The sequence below is a fragment of the Pan paniscus genome, chromosome 6, assembly GCF_029289425.2.
Source record: "Pan paniscus chromosome 6, NHGRI_mPanPan1-v2.0_pri, whole genome shotgun sequence".
NCBI lineage: Eukaryota > Metazoa > Chordata > Mammalia > Primates > Hominidae > Pan > Pan paniscus.
The window spans coordinates 101,827,664-101,854,253 of NC_073255.2; the positions used below are offsets into that span (position 1 = coordinate 101,827,664).

Here is a 26,590-nt window from a genome sequence, read left to right on the forward strand (position 1 = left end):
AAACTCCTGATCTCAGGTGATCCGCCTGCCTCAGCCTCCCAAGGTGCTGGGATTACAGGCATGAGCCACTGCACCAGTCTTTTATAACCCTTTCTATTGTTGTTCTTAAAATATACGTGTACAAAAATCTTAGCACAATATCTGGGCACAGCAATAGTCATAAACATGTCAGGTGACATCATTATTATTGCTATTATGATAGATTCAACTGCTAATTAAATCTTAAAATCCTTTATTGAGAATCCAAATGAAGACAAATTACACTCCTAAATGTGAATCCTACTCCCCTACAACCATCAAAGAAATATTTCCTCTTCTATATTGCCAAAAAAAAATCTCTTTTTAGTTATCTCCTTAGAGTATGTGTAGTTATGTTTGTTACAATTATTTTTAATCTGGTTTATTCCCCTGGCCCACCACACTGTGTATTCATAATCCTGGCAGAATGGTAATCGTAAACGCTTAGCTGATGTTTGCTAAATGGCAAATCCAGGTAACACATTGAATTTAAAACCTGAAATCTCATGTAACTTTGACATCCTCAAGACATAGAGTTATCATAATTATATAAAAGAAATGAATAAAAGTTTAATCAATCAAAAAGGAAATAGAGTTTATAACCCTGATTATGATGGAATACTTTATTGAACTGCTGGAGGATGTAAGCATTTCAAATATTCTAAATTTGTTAAGTTTAATAATGTTTTAAAAATTGACTTGAGAGAGGGTGGGAGATAATGATGACTAATCATGTCTACTCCAAAATCAAAAATTCCAAATAGGGAATAATAAGAGAAAGAGAACTGAGAAGTCATATGAGTATCTTCTCACATCTCCAAGGATACCTATATCACTAAAGGATGTCATGTAATAGATAATTTTGTGGGCTTCCAGAAAGAAAGCAATCTCATTTTAAATCATTTCTAAATAAATTTCACACTTAGAAAGCAACTGTTTTGCATACAAACTTTTGTCCTGAAAATTGCGTGTAGAAAAGAAGGGTACCCTTGTTAAATTGGCATAATGATTCCCCACGGGTTCAACCATCTGAATGGTGAGAACAAAATAATTGAGAGCAACAAAACATTAAAATTATTTTAAAAGCACCACAGTGTGTTTGGATAACACAATGTTTCAATATGTTGCAGCTGTTAATGACAAGAAATAATGTTTTTAAGGAAGCAATCTTCAATTAATCATTTCCTCTTTTAGTGGGATAATTTATGGAAATGAAATGAAGCTAATAAACCAGAAAGAATGGGAGGAAAGAAAATAGTTAAATAAATTGCTTCCTTTTGTAACAACAAAAAAGTCATGATATCCATCATTTGACCAGAAATATCATGTTGCTAAAGGCCTTATTTGGCATTTGATTCTCTTCCAATATAGCAGAAACAGAAGGCATCACATTTCAGCTTTCTATTTATTCACTCTCCATTTTAACCCCATAAATGTCTCACAAGATTGAAATATTAATAATGCAACCATCTTAGGAAATTTGATGTTATGTAGAGAAGACAGAGATGGATGAGGTTGTGAACCATATTCATTCAATTTTGATTTGTTATCGATTTTGATGTTCTACTTTATTGTAAGTTTAATTTGCAAATAATAAATGTAAAACTAAAACACAATTTAGGAGATGGGTAAATGAATGCCAATTATTTTACATATTTATTTAGGTTATTTAGCAAATACAGTTAGTTGCTGTACCACATAAAGAGAAATAAAATTCCAGTGGTTTTCATTATAATTTTAGTATTTCTCTCAATAATACTCAGTGTCAAAGGTCAAGAATAGGAGGAAAGGAAATGTTGCCCATAAACCCTTGGTAACACAGAATACCGTAGCAATGCCTAACTTAAAGTGTAAACAGCATTACTTAGATTTTTCTCATTGGACTCTAAATGATTTTCTGCAGAAATACAATAGATGCTCTATCAGTAGAAAAGACTAATTTAACTTCCAGTGGCTGGAAAACATTTCAAAGATGAGTAAATATCTCTTGAAAATACATAAACTATTTAAAAATTTGTAAAATGAAAACAAAAAAATTCATTCATTCTTAACATTCATGCATATTTTGAAGCTGAGCATTAAGATGGCTAACAGGCAGGCGTGGTGTTTCACGCCTGTAACCCCAGCACTTTGGGAGGCTGAGGAGGGTGGATCACCTGAGGTCAGGAGTTCAAGACCAGCCTGACCAACGTGATGAAACTCCATCTCTACTAAAAAAAGAAAAATACAAAATTAGCTGGGCATGGTAGTGCATGCCTGTAATCCCAGCTACTTGGGAGGCTGAGGCAGAAGAATTGCCTGAACCCGGGAGGCAGAGGTTGCATTTTGCAGAGATTGTGCTATTGCACTCCAGCTTGGGCAATAAGAGCGAAACTCCGTCAAAAAAGAAACAAACCTAACAAACTATTTAATAATATCATATATTGTAGTGCAAATAAAAGTCTACAGTATATACTGAAGTATATAACAATGATTTTGTTTACTTTTTGAGGTAATGCCTAGTACAATGTCTTCCCAATGTCTAGTATGACATTTTCACCAATTAGATTCTATGTAAATATTCAACGTGTGTTTGCAGGCATGTATGTGTGCATGTACCAACAAATGAATGCATGAATGTGTAGTTAAGAATATGCATGTGTGCTTAACCCATTTACTAGAAATAGGACCAATAAATATGAAGTTAGTGGATGTAGCTTGCCAAGTAAAAATACAATGAAACCTTAAAGAAAATTTAAACTTGTAATTTTTCACCTGGCTAAAATTTTAATTTTAAACTACTTTGTTTTATGCCCTAAATTAAGATGTCTTTGGTGCTGGGAAGTAATTATTAACCAGGATATAGCATTTAGAATTTTACAGTTTAAGTAGTTTCTAATCTTTCCTGAATCCATAGATTCCTGAAGATTTGAACTTAAAATTGGCTAGTCTGTGTGTGTGTGTACATATATACGTGTGTGTCTATATATGTGTATATATGTGTATGGATGTATATATATACACACACACATATATATACACACATACATATACATAGATATAGGTATGACTATATATACAAATGGTTAAACAGTCATAGGGCCAATATATTTTAATTTTATTATTCATAAATATTTTTTGGAGTAGAGTCACCAGTATCTTACTTTCAGAGATGATTAATTTGAAATATGATAATAAAATTTGCTGTGTGGCTTCAAAGTTAACTTTGAAGCCACTTGAATAGTTACACTGAACACTGTACTTGATGTCTTGTGATGTCATGGGTAATATGCTTCGTATAGGGCAGGCTGAAACTCATTTACTTAAAAAGCAATACCAATATGAAGATATCTACTGTAATATTTAGTTTATATTGAACATCTGGTATGTTTTATTTTCATGATTTTATAGCAAATGCATTACAAAAGAAAGCACAAATAATCTCTATGCCAGAGCAAAATTACCATAGGAATGTTTACTTTAAAAAATCAGGAAACATGGACTTTAATGTTTCATTTACTTTTCCCCAAGAGATATGATGGGAGATGGAAAACACCCATTTGCTGAAGCAGAAACCTTCCATAAACAATAATGAAAATACCATCCTGTATTTTAATGGTATGTGATCCTTATAACTTTTGGAATAAAAAATGCAGCAAGCTTTTAAAAAATCTTAGTTTGTAACAGTTAAATTGTAGGTGTATGAACAGGTGATCTCTGATGACATACTTAAAGACTTCAATGGAGAATAATGATACACAAGCTATTTCAAACCTCTTCTTATTCATGTTATCTGTGCATTTGCCTTGCACACATAATATGAATAATTAGACGTTTTTCCTAAGCAGAAGACAAGTGTCATGATGACTGATTATCTCCAGTGAAAATATTCAAAAAGGGTTTGTAAAAATCATAGAAGTTAATACTGCAAGTATTTGATTCGAAGACGCACACTTCTTTATACTTTAATATCTCTGATATCAGAATGTGTCTTACAATTGTTCTTGATCTGAGTTGAAGTTGCTTTTTTCTAGGAGAAATTCTTTCTTACTTCTGCCAGATATGTGGGATCCTACTGATATGATACCTCTTTAAATTAAAGTCTCTGTCTGAAATTTGGGTCCATTCTGTTCGTGTGAATTCAGAAAGTAAATCTTCATAAATACCACCTTGTAGTTCAAGGAGTATTTTTTAATCTCTTTCTAACCAGACATGATTATGATTGAAACAGACAATTTTCCTTGCTGTTATCATCTGAATAAGAGTTTATTTCTCCTTTAGTCTAGTCCTGAGTCATTTGGTGTCCCAGTTTGATACTGGGATCATCTAGTAGACTGACCATCTTCAGCAGTTTTTTTTTTCTTAAAAGTACATAAAAGAATGGTGTATTTTATATTATGTCATCTGAGACTTGATGAAATTTGATAATTTATTAAAGGTAGGGATTATTTTTAGGGCTGACATCATGCTCATCTATCAAATATTGAGACTCCTCTTGGGGCTAAATGCTCAGATTCATCACTGGAAGAGGCTAAGGCACAGACTATAATAGCACTGCTACAAAATACTAAATTTACAGTTCTACAGATCATAAAGATGGCATTGCCAAAGACATTTTATAAAATTTTGGAATGATTCTGATGCCAATCAAGATATAAATTGAGATGGACAGTTGTGGAGATAATTAAGAAGATTGGATTCTGTGGACATATTACTGTGAGGTGCCAGGAAGGTAATGCATGCATGCAAAACTATTAGAAAGTGAAATTCAATGATGGCATTCAACTAGAAGATAGGATATAAAATATTTCAAAGATTCAGAAACCTAACATGATGGTACAGTTAAAAAAAATTAGTACTGATGGTGTCGTTTTTTTTTTTTTCCTTTCTGGACATGTAAACATAATATGGCCCATTCTTAGTGAGAAAGAAAATGGGAAGTGGTTTATAGGTAAATTGCCTTCGTCAGTCATTTTCTTGAGTACAAAGTCAGATGAGCTCCAATTTTGTACACAGCAATTATTTTACGGAAGGGAACAGATTGGAAACAACCTGAGCTTCCTCTTTAGTTTCCTGTATGAGGTGTAAGTGGGAAGACAAGAGTTGCCAGCACACATATATTAAGATTTGATACTAAAATCTCCCCTAGGTGACCAGCCACCGGCGACAGAGGAGAGTATCCTGGGATCAAGAGGAGGTGTAGCTGGATTTTTCTGTTTCACCTGGCCTAGTTCACCACTCGAGCCACTTTACATATAAGGGAGCAGAGTGCCAAGTGAGTGTTAAATGTTTCATCTAAAGTGAAATTTCTTCCACCTTAATTCTGAGTTATTCTGTATATAGTCTCTCTATTAAAACCTCTGGATGTGTAAACTATAGAGTGTTACAGAATATGTTTACCATTACAGCTGGAACTGATCATCCTGAAGTGTATAATTTGGCTTCATGTTGCTTACCAGCTTTCTGTGAAAACATCTCATATTTTTATGCTTCCACATGAGCACATATATTTTATTCAATGTGAGAATTAATATTAGCAAGACAACATACATGATTTAGTAAGGCTGGGCTCCAGGTTTTTGCCCATTTTACTTTCAAATACTGACGTCAACTATTCCAAAATAATCACTGATTCCTAATGGTAAGACTCAGCATGGCCAAATGGGAATGCCTACCTTAGTTTCCAAATATTTGAAATTTAGTGTAATCTATGGTGTATATGGTTTATGTGTGGTCATTATCAAAACAAGCAGACAAGGGGAAAAGAGGCATTCAAAAAGGAATATTTTATTGCTGCAGGGCTTGCTGGGCTAGTTTACCCTTTCCTCTCAGATATCACAAACATCTAGAGTTGTTTACCACAACCCTCCCCCAAAAGACCCTGTAACACTGAACAGTAGCACTTTCTCTTCTCTCTCCAGTGTGCATCTGACGTAAGAATCAGGAGATAAATTTATTTACACTCACTTTATTTCTTACTTCTTATGGCTAAGCCATTCTATATGCCAAATTTTAATAGTCTTTAACCACTCTAATTTTATCAAAACACATCTTTAATATCTGAAACACTCTCCAAACCCCAGTCATTCAATGGTTAACAATATTTATGTATCCACAGTCTTACTTTTCATAAAAATTCCTTTGGTCAGTTTTTCCCCATATATATTTACACTCATAACTCTAGAATGAATATAATTTTGAAATTCTAACTGAATCTATAAAGGGATCACTAAACAAATGAATATGCCATTAAGATTATATATGCATATAATCTCTAAAAATTTTCAAAACACAGCATAGTGTCCTACACATGATGGCATATAATCAATATATATTAGTCAATTGATTAATTCATAATGATGTTTCCTAAGAGAGATCTTATTTTTGAATATAATGGTGTTGATAATAACAATGTATGGCATAAGGTATTTTTTACAAAAATCAATAAGTGCTATTAGTTCAAATCTCACTGAAAAACAAAAGTAATAAGACACGTATCTAGATTATAACTTGAAATTTTTAGGTCATTCAGTCATTCAACAAGTATTTGTTATCTACAATACTCATAATGTTGTACTGATATAAACCTATAAATATACAACGAGCAAAATAATGTTTCATTTTGATATGGAGATTAAAGTCTGATTGGTTCAGTTACATTCTCCTGATTCTTTTACTTCCAGTAATTATCATTAACTCTCCACATATAGGCAAACAGATTATTTAGTATAATGAATTAATATTTCAAAATACTACATTGCTGGAATGGTGCTGATCATAATTCAGTATTTTTCCATGAAACAGATTAATGAAAGATTAGCAAATATTTTAGGATTTGATTGAAATATGCTATTTGAAAAAATTTAAGGAGAGTGTTCAATAAATGCACCATACTAATGCAGGGACAGTCATAACATTTACTCCAGTTTTGTGGTCTCCTTCTCATTTATAGTAAAGATAATCACAGATAGGAAAGTCCCTGGTGAGAAAATTTGCAATCAAAGTGGTTCCGAAACACTGGCTTTATTCATGGTTACCCGTCTCCTGGTAGTAGGATTCCCCAAACAATCCCGTGAGCATTCGTAAATCAAATACCAGCCCATCCAGCTTATGCCAAAGGGGGATCTGAATTTTAGAAAGTAAGTTTTGGAATGTATGCTGGGGTTCTATGTGTGGTAATGTTTTATTAAAATCCATAAACATGAATATTCCACACATAAAATTAGTAAACCAAAGAAAAGTCAACTGATAAATATTAACTACTTTTAGAATAAATGGCATCAAAAAAATTAATAGAATAATTATGTTAAGTGACAATGTTTACATTGTACATTTCAGCCATTTTTAACTATGTTCATTAGCAGTATTGTCATTGATAAGTTCCCCCAGCAGAGGGAAGCATAACCTCATTATTATTTCCATAGTAATATGGCATAATGTTTCAATTATGGAAAGTGGGGCATCACTACAATTTTACTCCATTTTAAGTGAAGGTTGGTTGATGTTTCTGCATTTACTAAGCAACTTTCACATTAAATAGGCTTTGACATCTTTTAGGAAGCAAAAAATGAATTTGGTACAAAATGCCCAGTGTAAGGGAATACCCTACTAGTAATTCAGTGTAAAGATATCCACATTATCTTCTGCTTGACTAGGATACCCAATAATGATATATTAGGTTTATATCATGAGCATATAAATGAATCATTTTAAGGCATATTTTAAGACTGTAGTTTTTACTTTGGTATATTTTAATGTACATTTCCATTCCCTACTCATCTCAGGTTGCTACTATATACAAAATGAAGTACTTAAACATGGCTTCTTTTTGTTAATATAAGAAAGTTGAGCTTTAAACCTTGTAAGCATCTAAAATTTTGAATTTATCATCATAATAAAACATAATTTATGATAATAAAACATAATTCAGTGCCTTGTGTTCTTTAGGATTTTCTTTCTGTAAGATTTTATTTCTCTTCGGCTGCATTTCTTTAAGTATTCTGAGAGAGATGCATACATTGCATGCATATGCATGAATATGCATTATTATGATTTTAGCCTGGTCTTAGCAGGTTGAAAGATGAAAAATGTGACTTACCATGGTGTAAGTCTGAACAGTGAGTCAGTGGGTCTCCATTTCTTATATCTTGTCGTCTTGTGCGTCTGAAACAATTACATTTAAAAGGTGTTATTGTATCCTTATTTTTCCCTTCTAGGAATTTGTGATAAGAATGAAGAGAAATAAAATATATATATATATATATATATATATATATATATTAGACTCTAGTAACTTACAGGAACAGATGAATCTACATCCAACTAAAAGATTTTTTTAAAAAACAGTTCATTATACCTGTAAGAGCAGTCTCCAAGATGATCAAAATGGGAAACAAGATCCAAATGTACTAACAACATGTTAAAAGTCTTTAAAATAGTGATAACAGAGAATTCATGGCTTTTTCACTACCAGATGTCAGTCAGTAACAATCTAATGTCTAGAAACTCAAGGCCTAACTTCTGTGGAAAAAGCACAAAATTTAAAATAATAATCCATTTTTTTCAATAAAGGGTATTAAACTTTTTTTCTGATTATTAATGAAGGAATAAGCTTGAAAATTATAATTCACATGAATGTTCTCTTTCTCTAAATGCTTATACATAATTCTTTAAATAGACTTTTGCTAAATTTTATAATATTAAGACTAGAAATTCTATTTTTAAGCTAGTTTTAAAATTTCTTTTCTTGGTTATTATATCAACCTATCCTTTTTTTTTTTTTTTCTTTTTTCTTTTTGAGACAGAATCTCGCTCTGTCGCCCAGGCTGAAGTGCAGTGGTGCGATCTCGGCTCACTGCAAGCTCCGCCTCCCGGGTTCATGCCATTCTCCTGCCTCAGCCTCCTGAGTAGCCGGGACTACAGGTAACCGCCATCATGCCCAGCTAATTTTTTGTATTTTTAATAAAGACGGGACTTCACCGTGTTAGCCAGGATGGTCTCGATCTCCTGACCTTGTGATCCGCCTTCCTCGGCCTCCCAAAGTGCTGGGATTACAGCGTGAGCCACTGCGCCTGGCCATATCAACCTGTTCTTTTTTAAAACAATTTATTTTATGATCATACGGCTATGATTGCAAACCAATTTACCGGTGAAGTGAATAAAAGCAACAATAAATGTTGAACTTACGGGCAAGGCCTCCTCTTGTCAGAGGAATGAGAGAGAGAATAAACGAACTTACATTTAAGAGAAAAGCAAAGTTTGCTTATAAAAATCAAACGATTTCTTCTACATTCTACCCCCAGATCACATGTGAGCTGCAGCACGTTGTGGGTATCCTTTTTCTACATTTTGCTAATGGTTGCCTGGGAAGGAGGAAGTAGGCTGTAGTCACTGTGGTGCAACAAAGATGTGAAGTTCCAGGAAGAGGCTAAAAATGGAGACTGGCTATGTGTAACAGACTGGAAAAGATTGGGGGACACTTGCCCAACTGTTTGCTGCTGCTATTTTAATGGGTATTGTCTTGCTGCAAAATTAGTTACCATCCCTAAAAAGAACTCTCACAAAGGCCGTTGAGAATTGCAAATATGGAATTTGTTACTGTATTCATAAATTTAGAATTCTAAAGTATTTATAGATTTCTATTTGTAGAATTAGTGAAACTATCAAACAGATGTTGCACATTTCAAAATTGAGCCAACAAGAGAACTTGTGAAACATGAACTACAAAGCATTTGGGAAGGCATTTTTCACTGCCATTTAAGCTTTTGAAAAATGCCATCACAAAGAATATATAAATCATGAGGCTTCTAAACATCCTTTTTAAAGACAGCGTGTCACTCATGAAATTGGATTAAGTAAAATCTGTAAGGCATAACAAAAATATGCTAATGAAAATTCCTTCAATCTTGAATTGTAGGTATACAATTAATACTTTTCAAATATGTAATAACATACAGGTTTTAACTTATTATAGATGTGTTGATGATTTTCTTTTTATCTCTTTCCTTATTAAGAAGAGCTTAAAATTCAAATAGATTATTACTAAATTAGGTAATATTATAAACTTTCACATGAAGAAGAAATAATACTCATTTTAGTTCAAACACGAATTCCACTTTTTTTTTTTTTTTTTTTTTTTCGAGACAGAGTCTTGCTTTGTCACCCAGGCTGGAGTGCAGTGATGCAATCTCAGCTCAGTGCAACCTCTGCCTCCTGGGTTCAAGCAATTCTTCTGCCTCAGCCTCCCAAATAGCTGGGATTACAGGCGTCCGCCACCACACATGGCTAATTGTTGTATTTTTAGTAGAGATGGGGTTTCACCATGCTGGCCAGGCTGGTCTCAAACTCTTGACATCGTGAGCCACCTGCCTTGGCCTCCCAAAGTGCTGGGATTACAGGTGTGAGCCATGGCGTCGGGCTGAATTCCACATTTTAAAGTAAGATAATAGCCACCTAGAGTTAAATGTTTTTGAGAAGCATTAACTTTTAATCTTAAAAAATTTAATGTTACTGCTGTAAAGACTGCATATTGCTATTCCTTAAATTACCTACGGTTTCTTTAATGAACAGACATTATCTCCACAATAAGTTTTATTTTAAATTTGAAATTTCAACAAAATGAATGGTTATATAAAAGTAATACGAACATGTTACCTCAATTCTGAATGTTGAAGGTTTAATAATTGTATTTCTTATATGATATAATACTGCATATACATTTAATATTATTAACAGGATACTGTTTTAATCCTTTGGACTACTTATATAACAGACTAAATTGTAGATGATTTTACACTCAGTCAATGTTATCTAAAGTGTGTAATCAAGAGATTTAAGTAGGCATTAGGGCCATTTCTTTGCTCAAATATTTTACCAAATATTCAAACTGATACAAATGTTGTAGGACATACCTCATTAGCTATGAAAATCTACATTCATAGCTTCTTTGAAAAAAATAGCTATAATAAACAATAAAGAAATCAAATTATATTGCTTCTAAAATGCAGAGGTTTCATAAAGCTGGTTCCATTTTATATTTCAATAGGTTGATATACATGCTGTTAATCTTTGGGCTCATATTAACGAGATACTGTATGTTAATTTCATCCACCATTCTCATTTCCTAAACCCTGCTAAATATTGAAAGAGAAAGACATCCTTCAGTGAGTAGTAAAGGATATGTTTTTGAAAGGGCTATTTTGTCAAATGAAGAAAGAGTTATCTTAGCAACTTTTATTCAAGCATGTCCAAAAAAATACTTTTAAGTATCATCAAGAGTATGTTTAAGAGATATATATGTATATATATGCTGGGCACAGTGGCACACGACTGTAATCCCTGTAATCCCTCTCAAAGGCCAAGGCAGGAGGATCACAAGGTTAGGAGATCGAGACCATCCTGGCCAACATGGTGAAACCCTGTGTCTACTAAAAATACAAAAATTAGCTGGGCATGGTGGTGCACGCCTGTAGTCCCAGCTACTCGGGAGGGTGAGACAGGAGAATCGCTTGAACCTGGGAGGCAGAGGTTGCAGTGAGCCAAGATTGTGCCACTGCACTCCAGCCTGATGACAGAGTGAGACTCCATCTCAAAAAAAAAAAAATATATATATATATACACACACACACACATATACATATATACACATATACATATAGATATACACATATACATATATATTGCATATGCACAGATAGATATTTTACTACATGGTTTTATGTTTCAAGTTCAAACACTGCAAATGCAAGGTGATGCTATAATAATATAATAACACTTAAATTTTCTTGAAACAAATAGACATATTTTGTGATGTTAATCAAAATTACATATATCACATATTAAAATGTAACATTTTCAAAACTAGAAATAAATTCTTCTGGACTTTTTATAATTAGGCCCCTGTGAACTACCTAAGACTCTAAAGGAAAATAAATTCCTTTCTCTGATCATTTTCTGTTCATCCAGAGACATAAATTGCCTTATTAAAGTTTAAAAATGAGACAGAATGTTGCTGGATAGAAATAGAAGAACATGTTTGGAAAACAGAGTATTTTGGTCTAAAGGGACAAGACTCAGTCTAGATTCTGTTTATGACTTTCTCTGTGACTTTTTTTCTGATTGTTTTAACTATTTGAAGAGAAGAGAAAAAACAAAACAGAACAATCCCCTCCATCTGCTCCCAAATCTTTTTATTCATTAGAAAAAGTTGATGCACTTATTTGAAGAAAGCTATTTCAAACTTGGAATCAGATAGGATAACTAGCAAACATTTCATTTATTTTGAATATTTTTCCTACCTCTTTGCAGTGGGAAAATAGCGAGAACATGCGGAACCATCCCAAGCACAGTAAGGGTCTCGGGCGAGGCAACACTCAGCACACGCTTTCCCGTAAATATCACACCGGTGTAAAGGGAGCTGGGCAACCCCAGCCGTTGAACCAATATATAGTTGTTGCTGTGGAAAGAGTTTACTGCTGTGACAAAAACTATCTTGTCTTTTAAATCTCCTTTTCTCTTAAAAAAGAGTTTATTTATATATAACTTCTCAGAGATAAATTAAGGGTTTAAAAAATCATCTCTTTATTGATAATTTCTTTAAAGGCCTTCTAGACAAGATGGCAGTTTAAAATGGAGCAAGAGCAAGTTCTAAATATTTGACTGAAACAAGTGTCTTTTATTAAGTGTAAAACAAAGGGAAGATGAAGACAGTAATACAACAACCAATGTAATGTGCAAAGCTACAAGTTTTGTTCTTTGCAAGTTTGCTTTTTTACCTTTACTGTTTATAATACTCATATACCAAAATGTCTTTATTACCATGTGTTCCAGATTGGCCAGAGGCAGGAACCATTGCTTCTGACTTCTCAGTACCCTACTGTATTGCCTGTGATGGAGTGTGCCCTTTCCTATGATACGGGAAGGGGCAAAATTTTGGTGCTTACATTTGAAAAAACTTTGGGCTCAACACCAAGAACTGTCTTACCCTTGCACTACCTCCAGGAAGATTACTTTTTAAAAGACTACTAAATTACTACCCTTCAAAACATCTTTGAAAAGAGGCACTAAGTACACTCTGGTGCAGTCTGCCAAACCAAAAGCTGAAGTGTTGTGGAAAAAGCATAGGGTTGAGCATGAAGATACCTGGATTCTAGGTCTCGCTGCCCATTAACATCCTGTGTGATCTTGAGCTATTCATATAATTTTTCTAAGAATTAACTTCCTTATTAAAATGAGCATGTTTAACAGGTCTTTAAAGTATGCATTCAGATAAACATTCTACAATGCATTTATTCTCAATGAAATTGGTGTTATTGAAAGACCCAGAATATGGAAGATTAAAAAAAATTTCTAATAATTCAGGATTTCAGTACAACTTTTAAAATGCCTTTAACAAAGTTGAGCCAATGTAGCATATTAGCTGCAAATTTATTTAAACACAAAATGAAATAAAATTATTTTGCAATTTCTCCACATTTACTGTTATTGGCACCATAGCTCTCTTTTCTTGCACTAGAGGATTCAATAATTATAGTAAGCCTTAAGTAAAACTTACATAAATACTGAAACATGTAATGTTTTCATACATTGAAAAGACATCAAAAGTGTATTTTAGTTTCTCTAGTATATAAATAAAAAATGAGTTTTAGAAAAGTCAGTCTCTGAACAATGATATGCTTTTTTAATACTACACATTTTCTAATAGTTAACAATGAATATAAATGAAATTGCATTTCCAAAGGCTTTCATGTATAAACTGCATGTATAAATAACCAGATAAATTGAATGCAGACTGAAGTACCTATGAGAATCTAAGAAAATATTAAGGTTATAAGGAGTGTTTACATAGAAAATAGTTCTCTGCTTAAATCTCACCAACTAACTTATACCTTATTACAAGCAAATAAATAAGGGGAAATGTAATACAATAAAATCTAAACCATTGTGGAAACAATTATCTTCATTAATCTTATTATTCCATTTCACTAAATGGAAAAAATGAAATTATAGCATATATTACTAAGTGCTCAATTTTTTGCTATATTCAACTTTTATTATAGTATTGAATTTTGCTATAAACCAGGACAAATTAAGAAATGATGGTTAAATTCTTTGGGAAAAATAGATTAAGTATTGTTAAGCTTTCCTTCCCCCTTTCTCTCTCTTTCTCTTTTCTTTTCTTTTTCTTTCTTTCTTTTCTTTCTCTTCTTTCTTTCTTTTTCTTTCACAGACTCCTTTTTTAAAATGAACTTAGACACTATTGAATGTAAGCAATTTCAATATATGGATGTGTCAATCCATACATTGTGTTTGCAACTATTTTGAAAAGCTACTCATCAAGTTAGTCCTACAATCAAGATCTCTATGTTTCGCCAATAACTTCTAAGAAGCATGAGCAAAATGTATATTTATAGATTTTTTTTAGAATATGACATTTAAGTAGGAAAAGTGTTATTACCTAAATAACAGTATCTAATTATGTCATATTCCTTTAGGGGAGAAACAGAGAAATAGTATGTGGAAAGAATAGCAAACCAAAATATAGCAGCTGAAATTATTATGATGAAAACCTGAACTGTGATAAAATGCCAAAAGTAACTATAAATCAGTCATGTTCATTTTACCATAATTTTGCAGTATTATTAATGAAGTGCAAAAATAATTATGCTATCCAAATGAAATATAGGGTAAGCCTTTAGGCACCATTGAGCAGAATCCAGTCACTAGTAAGTAACCTGATGTGCTTTTTCTGCCCAATTTAACATCACCACAGGCTTTCTCACTATCCTCCTTAACAAAGTGTGGGGTATAGCAGGAGATGGGTTCATTTATCCAGAAAATTACTTGCAACACTACTTGTCCCTCTTGAAACTACTATCTCACTTTAAAAATGCCCATAAGCATGAATGAAATTGAGTCATATCTGAACAAAATCAAATCATTTCTTCCAGTAATGGAAAATAAAGGAAAAAGATACTTTCTTCTCTCATGGTATTTTAAACTGATAGATTGTTTTTCTTTGTCAGTAAAATGTTGGCTTAATATGTACTTTTTAAAACAGATTTAAAAATGTAAAACAGAAAGAAATGGTTTACAAAAATAGACGTGGAGTTAGTGCAATTAAGACTGGCAATGAGGCCTAGCAGAGAATAAATAAATAATTTTAAAAATCATTACAGGAAACAATATCCCAGTCTAGCTTCCATCCTGGAAATCCCCAGATTTCTTTGCCAACCTCTAACAATTTTTAGATTATGAGAACAGGTGAACACATACTTATGCAGTGTAAGATAACAGTATCAGGTCAATCGTATCTGCACTATGGGTTGCTCTAAATATCTTGGAGATTATCAATCTATTTTGATATGTCTGTGTAGGAAAAGGATATACACTGAATTTTACTGGCAGAGTAATTTAGTGTCTTGTTCAAGGGATAAAGCATGGTCAGAGACAAAACATGTAAACAGTTTAGAAATAAGATTTGCCAAATGATTCTCATTTTACAATTTTGTATATAAGTTTTTACTCCAGTAAGTGAGGCATACCCTACTTCATTCTGGATTTTTCTGCTTTTTTTTTTTTTTTGAAGTTACCATTGATATACTGGACAGAAGAAAGTCTAGGTAACAGTTATGGAGAAAATATTAGACATTAAAACTATATTTGTTTACACATATTACACAGTATTTAGAAGCAATTGACTTTTCTGAGGTGTCTTGCCAAAGCATCCATTTGATATGAATGGAAAGACTATTAACATGCTGCCCTTAACCTTTGAATTCATGAAGTTTTAGTACTTATTTAGCAGTGATCATTTTTTTGCTTTCATTTGATATTTAGCCAAAGTTAAATACACATTTTGTTTTCTCTAGCATACAATACTACTGGAAAAGTAAAATTAACTTTTAAGTCAAGGTCCCCCAAACACATATAGCCAGTGAATAATTTTACTAGCCTCTAAAAATGCATTTTTGTTTATATTTGCAAAGTAAGAATAAATTATAAATTTTTTTATATCCTGAAATATCACAATGCTATTTCAGGGTATACACATATATACATAATCAGAAAAGATGAAAATTCTTATTGAGTATTGAGTAAATTATATTAAAATGACCAAAATACACTGTATGTAAAAATTTATAACAAATAATGATCCATAAAATAATGTTTATAGAACACAGATGAGATTGATCAAAAACATGAGGGCAATGAAAACTATCTTCAGTTTCTAATCTACTAGCTTATTGTAAGAATGATATTTGTTTTCTCCTGTATTTTTGTATAATTGTTAACAAATCTGTGAAGTTTGATAAATAGATATATCTATTGAAACACCAGAATTAACAAAATATTGGATATTCCATGGTAATACATAATGATAGTACCTGCTTAGTGGAAAGCTCCATTGCTGAAATAGCAGTCGGTTCCTAAAGGAGAAAAAGAAATATGTGAGATGTTTGGTCAATTAGAACAGCCAGCTATTAGTTAATTAACTCAAGGCACTGCCATTAGTTTTCAGAGAGAAACTTCAGTGTCCACAAGAAGCAATGTGACTGGGAAATAAGACACATAAAGAAACTGCATAAATAAGGGTCAAATATGTGGAGCAGGCAATAAGATTGTGTCAATGTCATACAGTCTACATACCTGTAGTTGACCAAGTTGGGGTTATTGCTTACTACAATATAAGGGAAAACATGAGCCTGCACAGTGAGCACAGTGAGAGGGTGTTGGAAAAAACATGTTTTGGACTTGTGTTAGGTGATTGGGGGAGGGTTCAAAGAAGTAGAGCTTTGTTCTACATTGGATGTGGTCAAAAAGCAGGGGTAATTCCATGCTTAAGTATCTTCGTAAATCATTTGGGAGGGAAGAACAAAGTAAGGCTAAAGCTATGACTGGCGAAGAAGTAGCAATAACTCGTGATAAGCAGGATGGGGATATATGGTCATTTTTGTGGTTTGGACAATGTTCATGTTTTTGTCTGTGTTTGGACATGATTACAAAATGGTTTTGCTTTTATCTTGATTCAGCATGGTCTCAGAGTGGTCCTTTCTGATGTTGGTATTCTGTGAAAATTGTTCTGTTCAACTGGAGAACGCTGCCTTAGCTGAGAGTGCCAGCCTCATTCCTAACAACACCAGTGGCAGCTGATGAGAGTAGGCCACTTTCCAGCTGACAAGGACTACAAGAGCTCAGGTGGGATGAGATTACTTCATTATTATGAAAAACATGGTTTCATGTGCGAGGACCTACACTCAGGTCTTTGCCAGAGAATATAATCTCTTTAATGTCTATTAACAGGTTAACATAGAGGAGTAATAACTAGGGAAGTAACACTCACCAATGCACTTCATTAAGTGTTCTTTCTGGAGCTTATCATGAATGCATATAGGCTTGCATAAATAAATTGTGTTCTTTGATGTAGACAGACTACCAAAAGCCTATATAACTGAACACACGAGTTTACATCCTTTAGGTTCATGGTCAATGAACTGTGCTGCAGTTCATTCAAGACAAACATTATGTATCTTTCATTCAAGACAAACATTACGAGAAGACAGAGACTGCTTGTGGGTTTCTGAGGGGTCTGATAAGAAAGAGGCTTAGGTGGAACGAAGGATCTTAAAAGACCTCACTGTGTAGGTGACCGAAGCTACTAAATTAAGTGTGAAGAGTTGGACTCTGGAGCCAAAGTGCCTGGATTCAAATTGTGATTCAAATCTGGCCAGAAATGCAGTACTAGGCAAAGTGTGTAAACTTTTTGTAATTCAGTTTTCTCATTTGAAAGTTAGATGGTACCTCTTATAGGGGTGGTGAGAAGACTGAATGAATTAATACATGTAAAACACATTACAAATGTGCTTGGTATATAGTGTTTATTCAAATCTCTCTTTCCTCTCTTCTCTCATCTCTCTCTCTTTCACACACACACACACACCCACACGCACATACATTTCCATCTCATTTCCTTGCTTTAATTTTTCTCTTTAGTGCTTATTACTGGTTATATACCTGTATATTTATACACATCTTATCTAATAAATATATTATTAATAATATATCTTAATAATCAATAAATTTTATATAGATACATATAATTAATTTTTTGTCCTGTGAGTTTCTTCACACATCCTAAAGCAGAATCTGAGATAAAATCTTGTTTGCAGGTTTGGGGCAAGAGTAAAAAATTGAGGATTGAGAAGAAGGTGGAAAAAAATCAATTAAAAAGTGTATTATGGAAGTCAATACGGAGAAAAAAATCTGAGGATAGTTGACAATGACTCTCCAAATTGTCCACTGAGGTTTGTACCAAGAAAAGTACTTATTCATTCCATTCCTCATTGGATGCTCTCGGGGATTCAATCTCCCACAGCCCCAGCTGTGACTCTTGCTTGTCTTTTGGCCTGCTGGGGCACAAAAAAAAAGATTCCTCATAGGAATCAGAAGTGAGGTGAAAGGATGTGAGGAGGCAGCTGAGGCATCACACGTGTCTTTCCAATTGCCTCTCCCCCTCAATTTGGGACAGAGATTTTGGCTGTTTATTTCACAGCCATATCCCTAGCACCTGGAATTACGCCTGGTATTTACAAGTTCTTAATACATATTTGCATGAATGAATAAATGAACGAATTCTTTACCAATGTTCCTCTTTCTCTCCTCTCTTCAACTTACCCCACTATACTGTCTTTCTTCGATTTAATTTATATTTAAGATAAAGATAGCCCTCTTATTAAGTCTTTCTTTGTTTCTTATAGCTTAGCTGGCATTTCTTCAAAAATAATTTAGAATAGTCTACACTCACTGCTTTTGCTTGCTCATCTCTCATCCAATGCCTTCCCTGCTCAATCCACTGAGTCTAGCTTTTATTCTAGAGAGGTGGCCTACTATTTTCAGAAGCAGAAATCACCAGTGAACTGTGTATTGCTGATAGGACACTTTTCTGTATCCATAACTATTATTAGACTTTGTTTTATATTTTTTCTTGGCTGCTTCCTCTAATAAACCCCATTATGCCTTGGAATTCTTTATTAATTATTCCTTAATGACGTTTATCACAGTCTTCTCATCCTCCAGCCACTCCTAACATATTTACTGTTCCTTGCCCACTCCTTTCTACTCTCCTTTGGATGCTATTTTTCTTCCCTAATAAGCTCTTGTGTTTTTGTTGTTGTTGTTGTTGTTTGTTTGTTTTTTGACAGGGAGTCTCGCTCTGTCGCCCAGGCTGGAGTGCAATGGCGTGATCTCGGCTCACTGCTAGCTCTGCCCCTCGGGTTCACGCCATTCTCCTACCTCAGCCTCCCGAGTAGCTGGGACTACAGGGGCCCACCACCACGACTGGCTAATTTTTTGGTATTTTTAGTAGAGATGGGGTTTCACCGTGTGTTAGCCAGGATGGTCTCGATCTCCCGACCTCGTGATCCGCCACCTCAGCCTCCCAACTTTTGTGGTTTTAATTACTATGTGCTGTAGAACTGCAGATCTCTACTTCAAACCCTGATGGCTGAGCTGAGAACAGGATTTTCTTAACAAATTTAAGACAATCTGTCTGAGACAAATGAAGCAAATGATTTAGGAGGTACATTAATGTAATGGTATAATTTAGAGATTTTCCATAGTTTCCAATTTTTATACCTTAAATGAATTATATTAGTTATTAAATATAATAATTTTACACAAAAATTATCAATCATAAAGACAATTATGATGAAAGGAATGTCTATCAACTTTTTCTATGCAGAGATATAATCTTTAGAATTTAGTGGCCACAAATCTCAAAAACTTAGAGCACAACACATCATGGATATTCAGCTTTTTTTTTTTTTTTTCTGACAGAGTCTCGCTGTCGCTCAGGCTGGAGTGCAGTGGTGCGATCTCGGCTCACTGCAGGATCCGCCCCCCCGATATTCAGCTTTTAAAAAAAAAGTTGAAGACTGTATTTAGGTTTGTACAATATTGGAATCAATAACCAAAACAGAAATTTTAGAAGAGTAAGGAAAATTTTCCACAGATACTTCTTTCATTCCAACAATTTCACATGAAAAATAGTTATGTGGTTATTAAGGAGCTTATTTCATGAAGGTTTTCATGACATAAAGTTTACAATCGAAATTCAAAGAAAGTGTTTCTTAGGCAGAGAAAGATTAACAGCTAATGTAATTGAAGTGAAATTAGCTAGCTCTAAATACTTACAAAAATGAAGCTGATTAATATTTATACATTTCATGTTCCTTAATAACACAAAAAAAATCTATAAGGTAGATAAAAATTATTTTTTTTCTTTTAAGTTTTAGGGTACATGTGCACCTTGTGCAGGTTAGTTACATATGTATACATGTGCCATGCTGGTGCACTGCACCCACTAACTCGTCATCTAGCATTAGGTATATCTCCCAATGCTATCCCTCCCCCCTCCCCCCACCCCACAACAGTCTCCAGAGTGTGATATTCCCCTTCGTGTGTCCATGTGATCTCATTGTTCAATTCCCACCTATGAGTGAGAATATGCGGTGTTTGGTTTTTTGTTCTTGTGATAGTTTACTGAGAATGATGATTTCCAATTTCATCCATGTCCCTACAAAGGACATGAACTCATCATTTTTTATGGCTGCGTAGTATTCCATGATGTATATGTGCCACATTTTCTTAATCCAGTCTATCATTGTTGGACATTTGGGTTGGTTCCAAGTCTTTGCTATTGTGAATACTGCCGCAATAAACATACGTGTGCATGTGTCTTTATAGCAGCATGATTTATAGTCCTTTGGGTATATACCCAGTAATGGGATGGCTGGGTCAAATGGTATTTCCAGTTCTAGATCCCTGAGGAATTACCACACTGACTTCTACAATGGTTGAACTAGTTTACAGTCCCACCAACAGTGTAAAAGTATTCCTATTTCTCCACATCCTCTCCAGCACCTGTTGTTTCCTGACTTTTTAATGATTGCCATTCTAACTGGTGTGAGATGGTATCTCATTGTGGTTTTGATTTGCATTTCTCTGATGGCCAGTGATGATGAGCATTTTTTCATGTGTTTTTTGGCTGCATAAATATCTTCTTTTGAGAAGTGTCTGTTCATGCCCTTCGTCCACTTTTTGATGGGGTTGTTTGTTTTTCTCTTGTAAATTTGTTTGAGTTCATTGTAGATTCTGGATATTAGCCCTATGTCAGATGAGTAGGTTGCGAAAATTTTCTCCCATTTTGTAGGTTGCCTGTTCACTCTGATGGTAGTTTCTTTTGCTGTGCAGAAGCTCTTTAGTTTAATTAGATCCCATTTGTCAATTTTGGCTTTTGTTGCCATTGCTTTTGGTGTTTTAGACACGAAGTCCTTGCCCATGCCTATGTACTGAATGGTAATGCCTAGGTTTTCTTCTAGGGTTTTTATGGTTTTAGGTCAAACGTTTAAGTCTTTAATCCATCTTGAATTGATTTTTGTATAAGGTGTAAGGAAGGGATCCAGTTTCAGCTTTCTACATATGGCTAGCCAGTTTTCCCAGCACCATTTATTAAATAGGGAATCCTTTCCCCATTGCTTGTTTTTGTCAGGTTTGTCAAAGATCAGATAGTTGTAGATATGCGGCGCTATTTCTGAGGGCTCTCTTCTGTTCCATTGATCTATATCTCTGTTTTGGTACCAGTACCATGCTGTTTTGGTTACTGTAGCCTTGTAGTATAGTTTGAAGTCAGGTAGTGTGATGCCTCCAGCTTTGTTCTTTTGGCTTAGGATTGACTTGGCAATGCAGGCTCTTTTTTGGTTCCATATGAACTTTAAAGTAGTTTTTTCCAATTCTGTGAAGAAAGGCATTGGTAGCTTGATGGGGATGGCATTGAATCTGTAAATTACCTTGGGCAGTATGGCCATTTTCACGATATTGATTCTTCCTACCCATGAGCATGGAATGTTCTTCCTTTTGTTTGTATCCTCTTTTATTTCCTTGAGCAGTGACTTGTAGTTCTCCTTAAAGAGGTCCTTCACATCCCTTGTAAGTTGGATTCCTAGGTATTTTATTCTCTTTGAAGCAATTGTGAATGGGAGTTCACTCATGATTTGGCTCTCTGTTTGTCTGTTGCTGGTGTATAAGAACGCTTGTGATTTTTGTACATTGATTTTGTATCCTGAGACTTTGCTGAAGTTGCTTATCAGCTTAAGGAGATTTTGGGCTGAGACAATGGGGTTTTCTAGATATACAATCATGTCGTCTGCAAACAGGGACAATTTGACTTCCTCTTTTCCTAATTGAATACCCTTTATTTCCTTCTCCTGCCTGATTGCCCTGGCCAGAACTTCCAACACTATGTTGAATAGGAGTGGTGAGAGAGGGCATCCCTGTCTTGTGCCAGTTTTCAAAGGGAATGCTTCCAGGTTTTGCCCATTCAGTATGATATTGGCTGTGGGTTTGTCATAGATAGCTCTTATTATTTTGAAATATGTCCCATCAATACCTAATTTATTGAGAGTTTTTAGCATGAAGGGTTGTTGAATTTTGTCAAAGGCTTTTTCTGCATCTATTGAGATAATCATGTGGTTTTTGTCTTTGGCTCTGTTTATATGCTGGATTACATTTATTGATTTGCATATATTGAACCAGGGTTGCATCCCAGGGATGAAGCCCACTTGTTCATGGTGGATAAGCTTTTTGATGTGCTGCTGGATTCGGTTTGCCAGTATTTTATTGAGGATTTTTGCATCAATGTTCATCAAGGATATTGGTCTAAAATTCTCTTTTTTTGTTGTGTCTCTGCCTGGCTTTGGTATCAGAATGATGCTGGCCTCATAAAATGAGTTAGGGAGGATTCCCTCTTTTTCTATTGATTAGAATAGTTTCAGAAGGAATGCTACCAGTTCCTCCTTGTACCTCTGGTAGAATTCGGCTGTGAATCCATCTGGTCCTGGACTCTTTTTGGTTGGTAAGCTATTGATTATTGCCACAATTTCAGATCCTGTTATTGGTGTATTCAGAGATTCAACTTCTTCTTGGTTTAGTCTTGGGAGAGTGTATGTGTCGAGGAATTTATCCATTGCTTCTAGATTTTCTAGTTTATTTGCGTAGAGGTGTTTGTAGTATTCTCTGATGGTAGTTTGTATTTCTGTGGGATTGGTGGTGATATCCCCTTTATCATTTTTTATTGCGTCTATTTGATTCTTCTCTCTTTTTTTCTTTATTAGTCTTGCTAGCGGTCTATCAATTTTGTTGATCCTTTCAAAAAACCAGCTCCTGGATTCATTAATTTTTTGAAGGGTTTTTTGTATCTCTATTTCCTTCAGTTCTGCTCTGATTTTAGTTATTTCTTGCCTTCTGCTAGCTTTTCAATGTGTTTGCTCTTGCTTTTCTAGTTCTTTTAATTGTGATGTTAGGGTGTCAATTTTGGATCTTTCCTGCTTTCTCTTGTGGGCATTTAGTGCTATAAATTTCCCTCTATACACTGTTTTGAATGCGTCCCAGAGATTTTGGTATGTTGTGTCTTTGTTCTCGTTGGTTTCAAAGAACATCTTTATGTCTGCCTTCATTTCGTTATGTACCCAGTAGTCATTCAGGAGCAGGTTGTTCAGTTTTCATGGAGTTGAGTGGTTTTGAGTGAGATTCTTAATCCTGAGTTCTAGTTTGATTGCACTGTGGTCTGAGAGATAGTTTGTTATAATTTCTGTTCTTTTACATTTGCTGAGGAGAGCTTTACTTCCAAGTATGTGGTCAATTTTGGAATAGGTGTGGTGTGGTGCCGAAAAAATGTATATTCTGTTGATTTGGGGTGGAGAGTTCTGTAGCTGTCTATTAGGTCCGCTTGGTGCAAAGCTGAGTTCAATTCCTGGGTATCCTTGTTGACTTTCAGTCTCGTTGATCTGTCTAATGTTGACAGTGGGGTGTTAAAGTCTCCCATTACTAATGTGTGGGAGTCTAAGTCTCTTTGTAGGTCACTCAGGACTTGCTTTATGAATCTGGGTGCTCCTGTATTGGGTGCATATATATTTAGGATAGTTAGCTCTTCTTGTTGAATTGATCCCTTTACCATTATGTAATGGCCTTCTTTGTTTCTTTTGATCTTTGTTGGTTTAAAGTCTGTTTTATCAGAGACTAGTATTGCAACCCCTGCCTTTTTTTGTTTTCCATTTGCTTGGTAGATCTTCCTCCATCCTTTTATTTTGAGCCTATGTGTGTCTCTGCACATGAGATGGGTTTCCTGAATACAGCACACTGATGGGTCTTGACTCTTTATCCAATTTGCCAGTCTGTGTCTTTGAATTGGAGCATTTAGTCCATTTACATTTAAAGTTAATATTGTTATGTGTGAATTTGATCCTGTCATTATGATGTTACCTGGTTATTTTGCTCGTTAGTTGATGCAGTTTCTTCCTAGCCTCAATGGTCTTTACAATTTGGCATGATTTTGCATCGGCTGGTAATGGTTGTTCCTTTCCATGTTTAGCGCTTCCTTCAGGAGCTCTTTTAGGGCAGGCCTGGTGGTGACAAAATCTCTCAGCATTTGCTTGTCTGTAAAGTATTTTATTTCTCCTTCGCTTATGAAGCTTACTTTGGCTGGATATGAAATTCTGGGTTGAAAATTCTTTTCTTTAAGAATGTTGAATATTGGCCCCCACTCTCTTCTGGCTTGTAGGGTTTCTGCTGAGAGATCCGCTGTTAGTCTGATGGGCTTCCCTTTGAGGGTAACCTGACCTTTCTCTCTGGCTGCCCTTAATATTTTTTCCTTCATTTCAACTTTGGTGAACCTGACAATTATGTGTCTTGGAGTTGCTCTTCTCGAGGAGTATCTTTGTGGCATTCTCTGTATTTCCTGAATCTGAACGTTGGCCTGCCTTGCTAGATTGGGGAAGTTCTCCTGGATAATATCCTCCAGAGTGTTTTCCAACTTGGTTCCATTTTCCCCATCACTTTCAGGTACACCAATCAGACGTAGATTTGGTCTTTTCACATAGTCCCATATTTCTTGGAGGCTTTGCTCATTTCTTTTTATTCTTTTTTCTCTAAACTTCCCTTCTCGCCTCATTTCATTCATTTCATCTTCCATTGCTGATACCCTTTCTTCCAGTTGATCCCATCGGCTCCTGAGGCTTCTGCATTCTTCACGTAGTTCTCGAGCCTTGGTTTTCAGCTCCATCACCTCCTTAAAGCACTTCTCTGTATTGGTTATTCTAGTTATACATTCTTCTAAATTTTTTTCAAAGTTTTCAACTTCTTTGCCTTTGGTTTGAATGTCCTCCCGTAGCTCAGAGTAATTTGATCGTCTGAAGCCTTCTTGTCTCAGCTCATCAAAGTCATTGTCCATCCAGCTTTGTTCCGTTGCTGGTGAGGAACTGCGTTCCTTTGGAGGAGGAGAGGCGCTCTGCTTTTTAGAGTTTCCAGTTTTTCTGCTCTGTTTTTTCCCCATCTTTGTGGTTTTCTCTACTTTTGGTCTTTGATGATGGTGATGTACAGATGGGTTTTTGGTGTGGATGTCCTTTCTGTTTGTTAGTTTTCCTTCTAACAGACAGGACCCTCAGCTGCAGGTCTGTTGGAATACCCTGCCATGTGAGGTGTCAGTGTGCCCCTGCTGGGGGGTGCCTCCCAGTTAGGCTGCTCGGGGGTCAGGGCTCAGGGACCCACTTGAGGAGGCAGTCTGCCCGTTCTCAGATCTCCAGCTGCGTGCTGGGAGAACCACTGCTCTCTTCAAAGCTGTCAGACAGGGACATTTAAGTCTGCAGAGGTTACTGCTGTCTTTTTGTTTATCTGTGCCCTGCCCCCAGAGGTGGAGCCTACAGAGGCAGGCAGGCCTCCTTGAGCTGTGGTGGGCTCCACCCAGTTGGAGCTTCCTGGCTGCTTTGTTTACCTAATCAAGCCTGGGCAATGGCGGGCGCCCCTCCCCCAGCCTCGCTGCTGCCTTGCAGTTTGATCTCAGACTGCTGTGCTAGCAATCAGCGAGACTCTGTGGGCACAGGACCCTCCGAGCCATGTGCGGGATATAATCTCTTGGTGCGCCGTTTTTTAAGCCCGTCGGAAAAGTGCAGTATTCGGGTGGGAGTGACCCGAGTTTTCCAGGTGCGTCCGTCACCCCTTTCTTTGACTGGGAAAAGGAACTCCCTGACCCCTTGCGCTTCCCAAGTGAGGCAATGCCTCACCCTGCTTCGGCTCGCGCACGGTGTGCGCACCCACTGACCTGCACCCACTGTCTGGCACTCCCTAGTGAGATGAACCCGGTACCTCTGATGGAAATGCAGAAATCACCGTCTTCTGCGTCGCTCACTCTGGGAGCTGTAGACCGGAGCTGTTCCTATTCGGCCATCTTGGCTCCTCCCCCCGATAAAAATTATTTCATATATGAATGGTGAAACATAAAAGAAACCCTAGTACATAACAGGCTCCACTGTGTCATATTAAGATTTTAACATTCTTAAGATCCTAGAATCCATTAATTAAAGGAAACTTATTTATTATTTAGACCAGGAAATTAATAACAGTTTGGAATAAGATGCACTATATGCTGCCTGTGGTTGAATATTAATAGACAATATATTAAGATGACATTCATTTAAATAAGTTACGGGGATTTTTTCTGAGAAATAGCAGGTAGTGAATATGACTTCCATTTAAAACAGATATG

At 35.4% G+C, this 26,590-nt stretch overlaps 1 protein-coding gene across 7 annotated transcripts in view; it reads right to left on the reverse strand.

Annotated features, from left to right (window-relative positions):
- Positions 1–26,590, reverse strand: part of SEMA3A (semaphorin 3A) — a 553,763-nt gene that overhangs the window by 9,763 nt on the left and 517,410 nt on the right. For all 7 annotated transcript variants that reach the window (XM_034964343.3, XM_063606267.1, XM_063606269.1 and 4 more), the window contains 3 exons: positions 16,383–16,424; positions 12,294–12,451; positions 8,096–8,160 (listed from right to left, as the gene is read on the reverse strand). In XM_034964343.3, the coding sequence (XP_034820234.1) occupies positions 8,096–8,160; positions 12,294–12,451; positions 16,383–16,424 (265 nt within the window). The remainder of the gene's footprint in view (positions 1–8,095; positions 8,161–12,293; positions 12,452–16,382; positions 16,425–26,590) is intronic.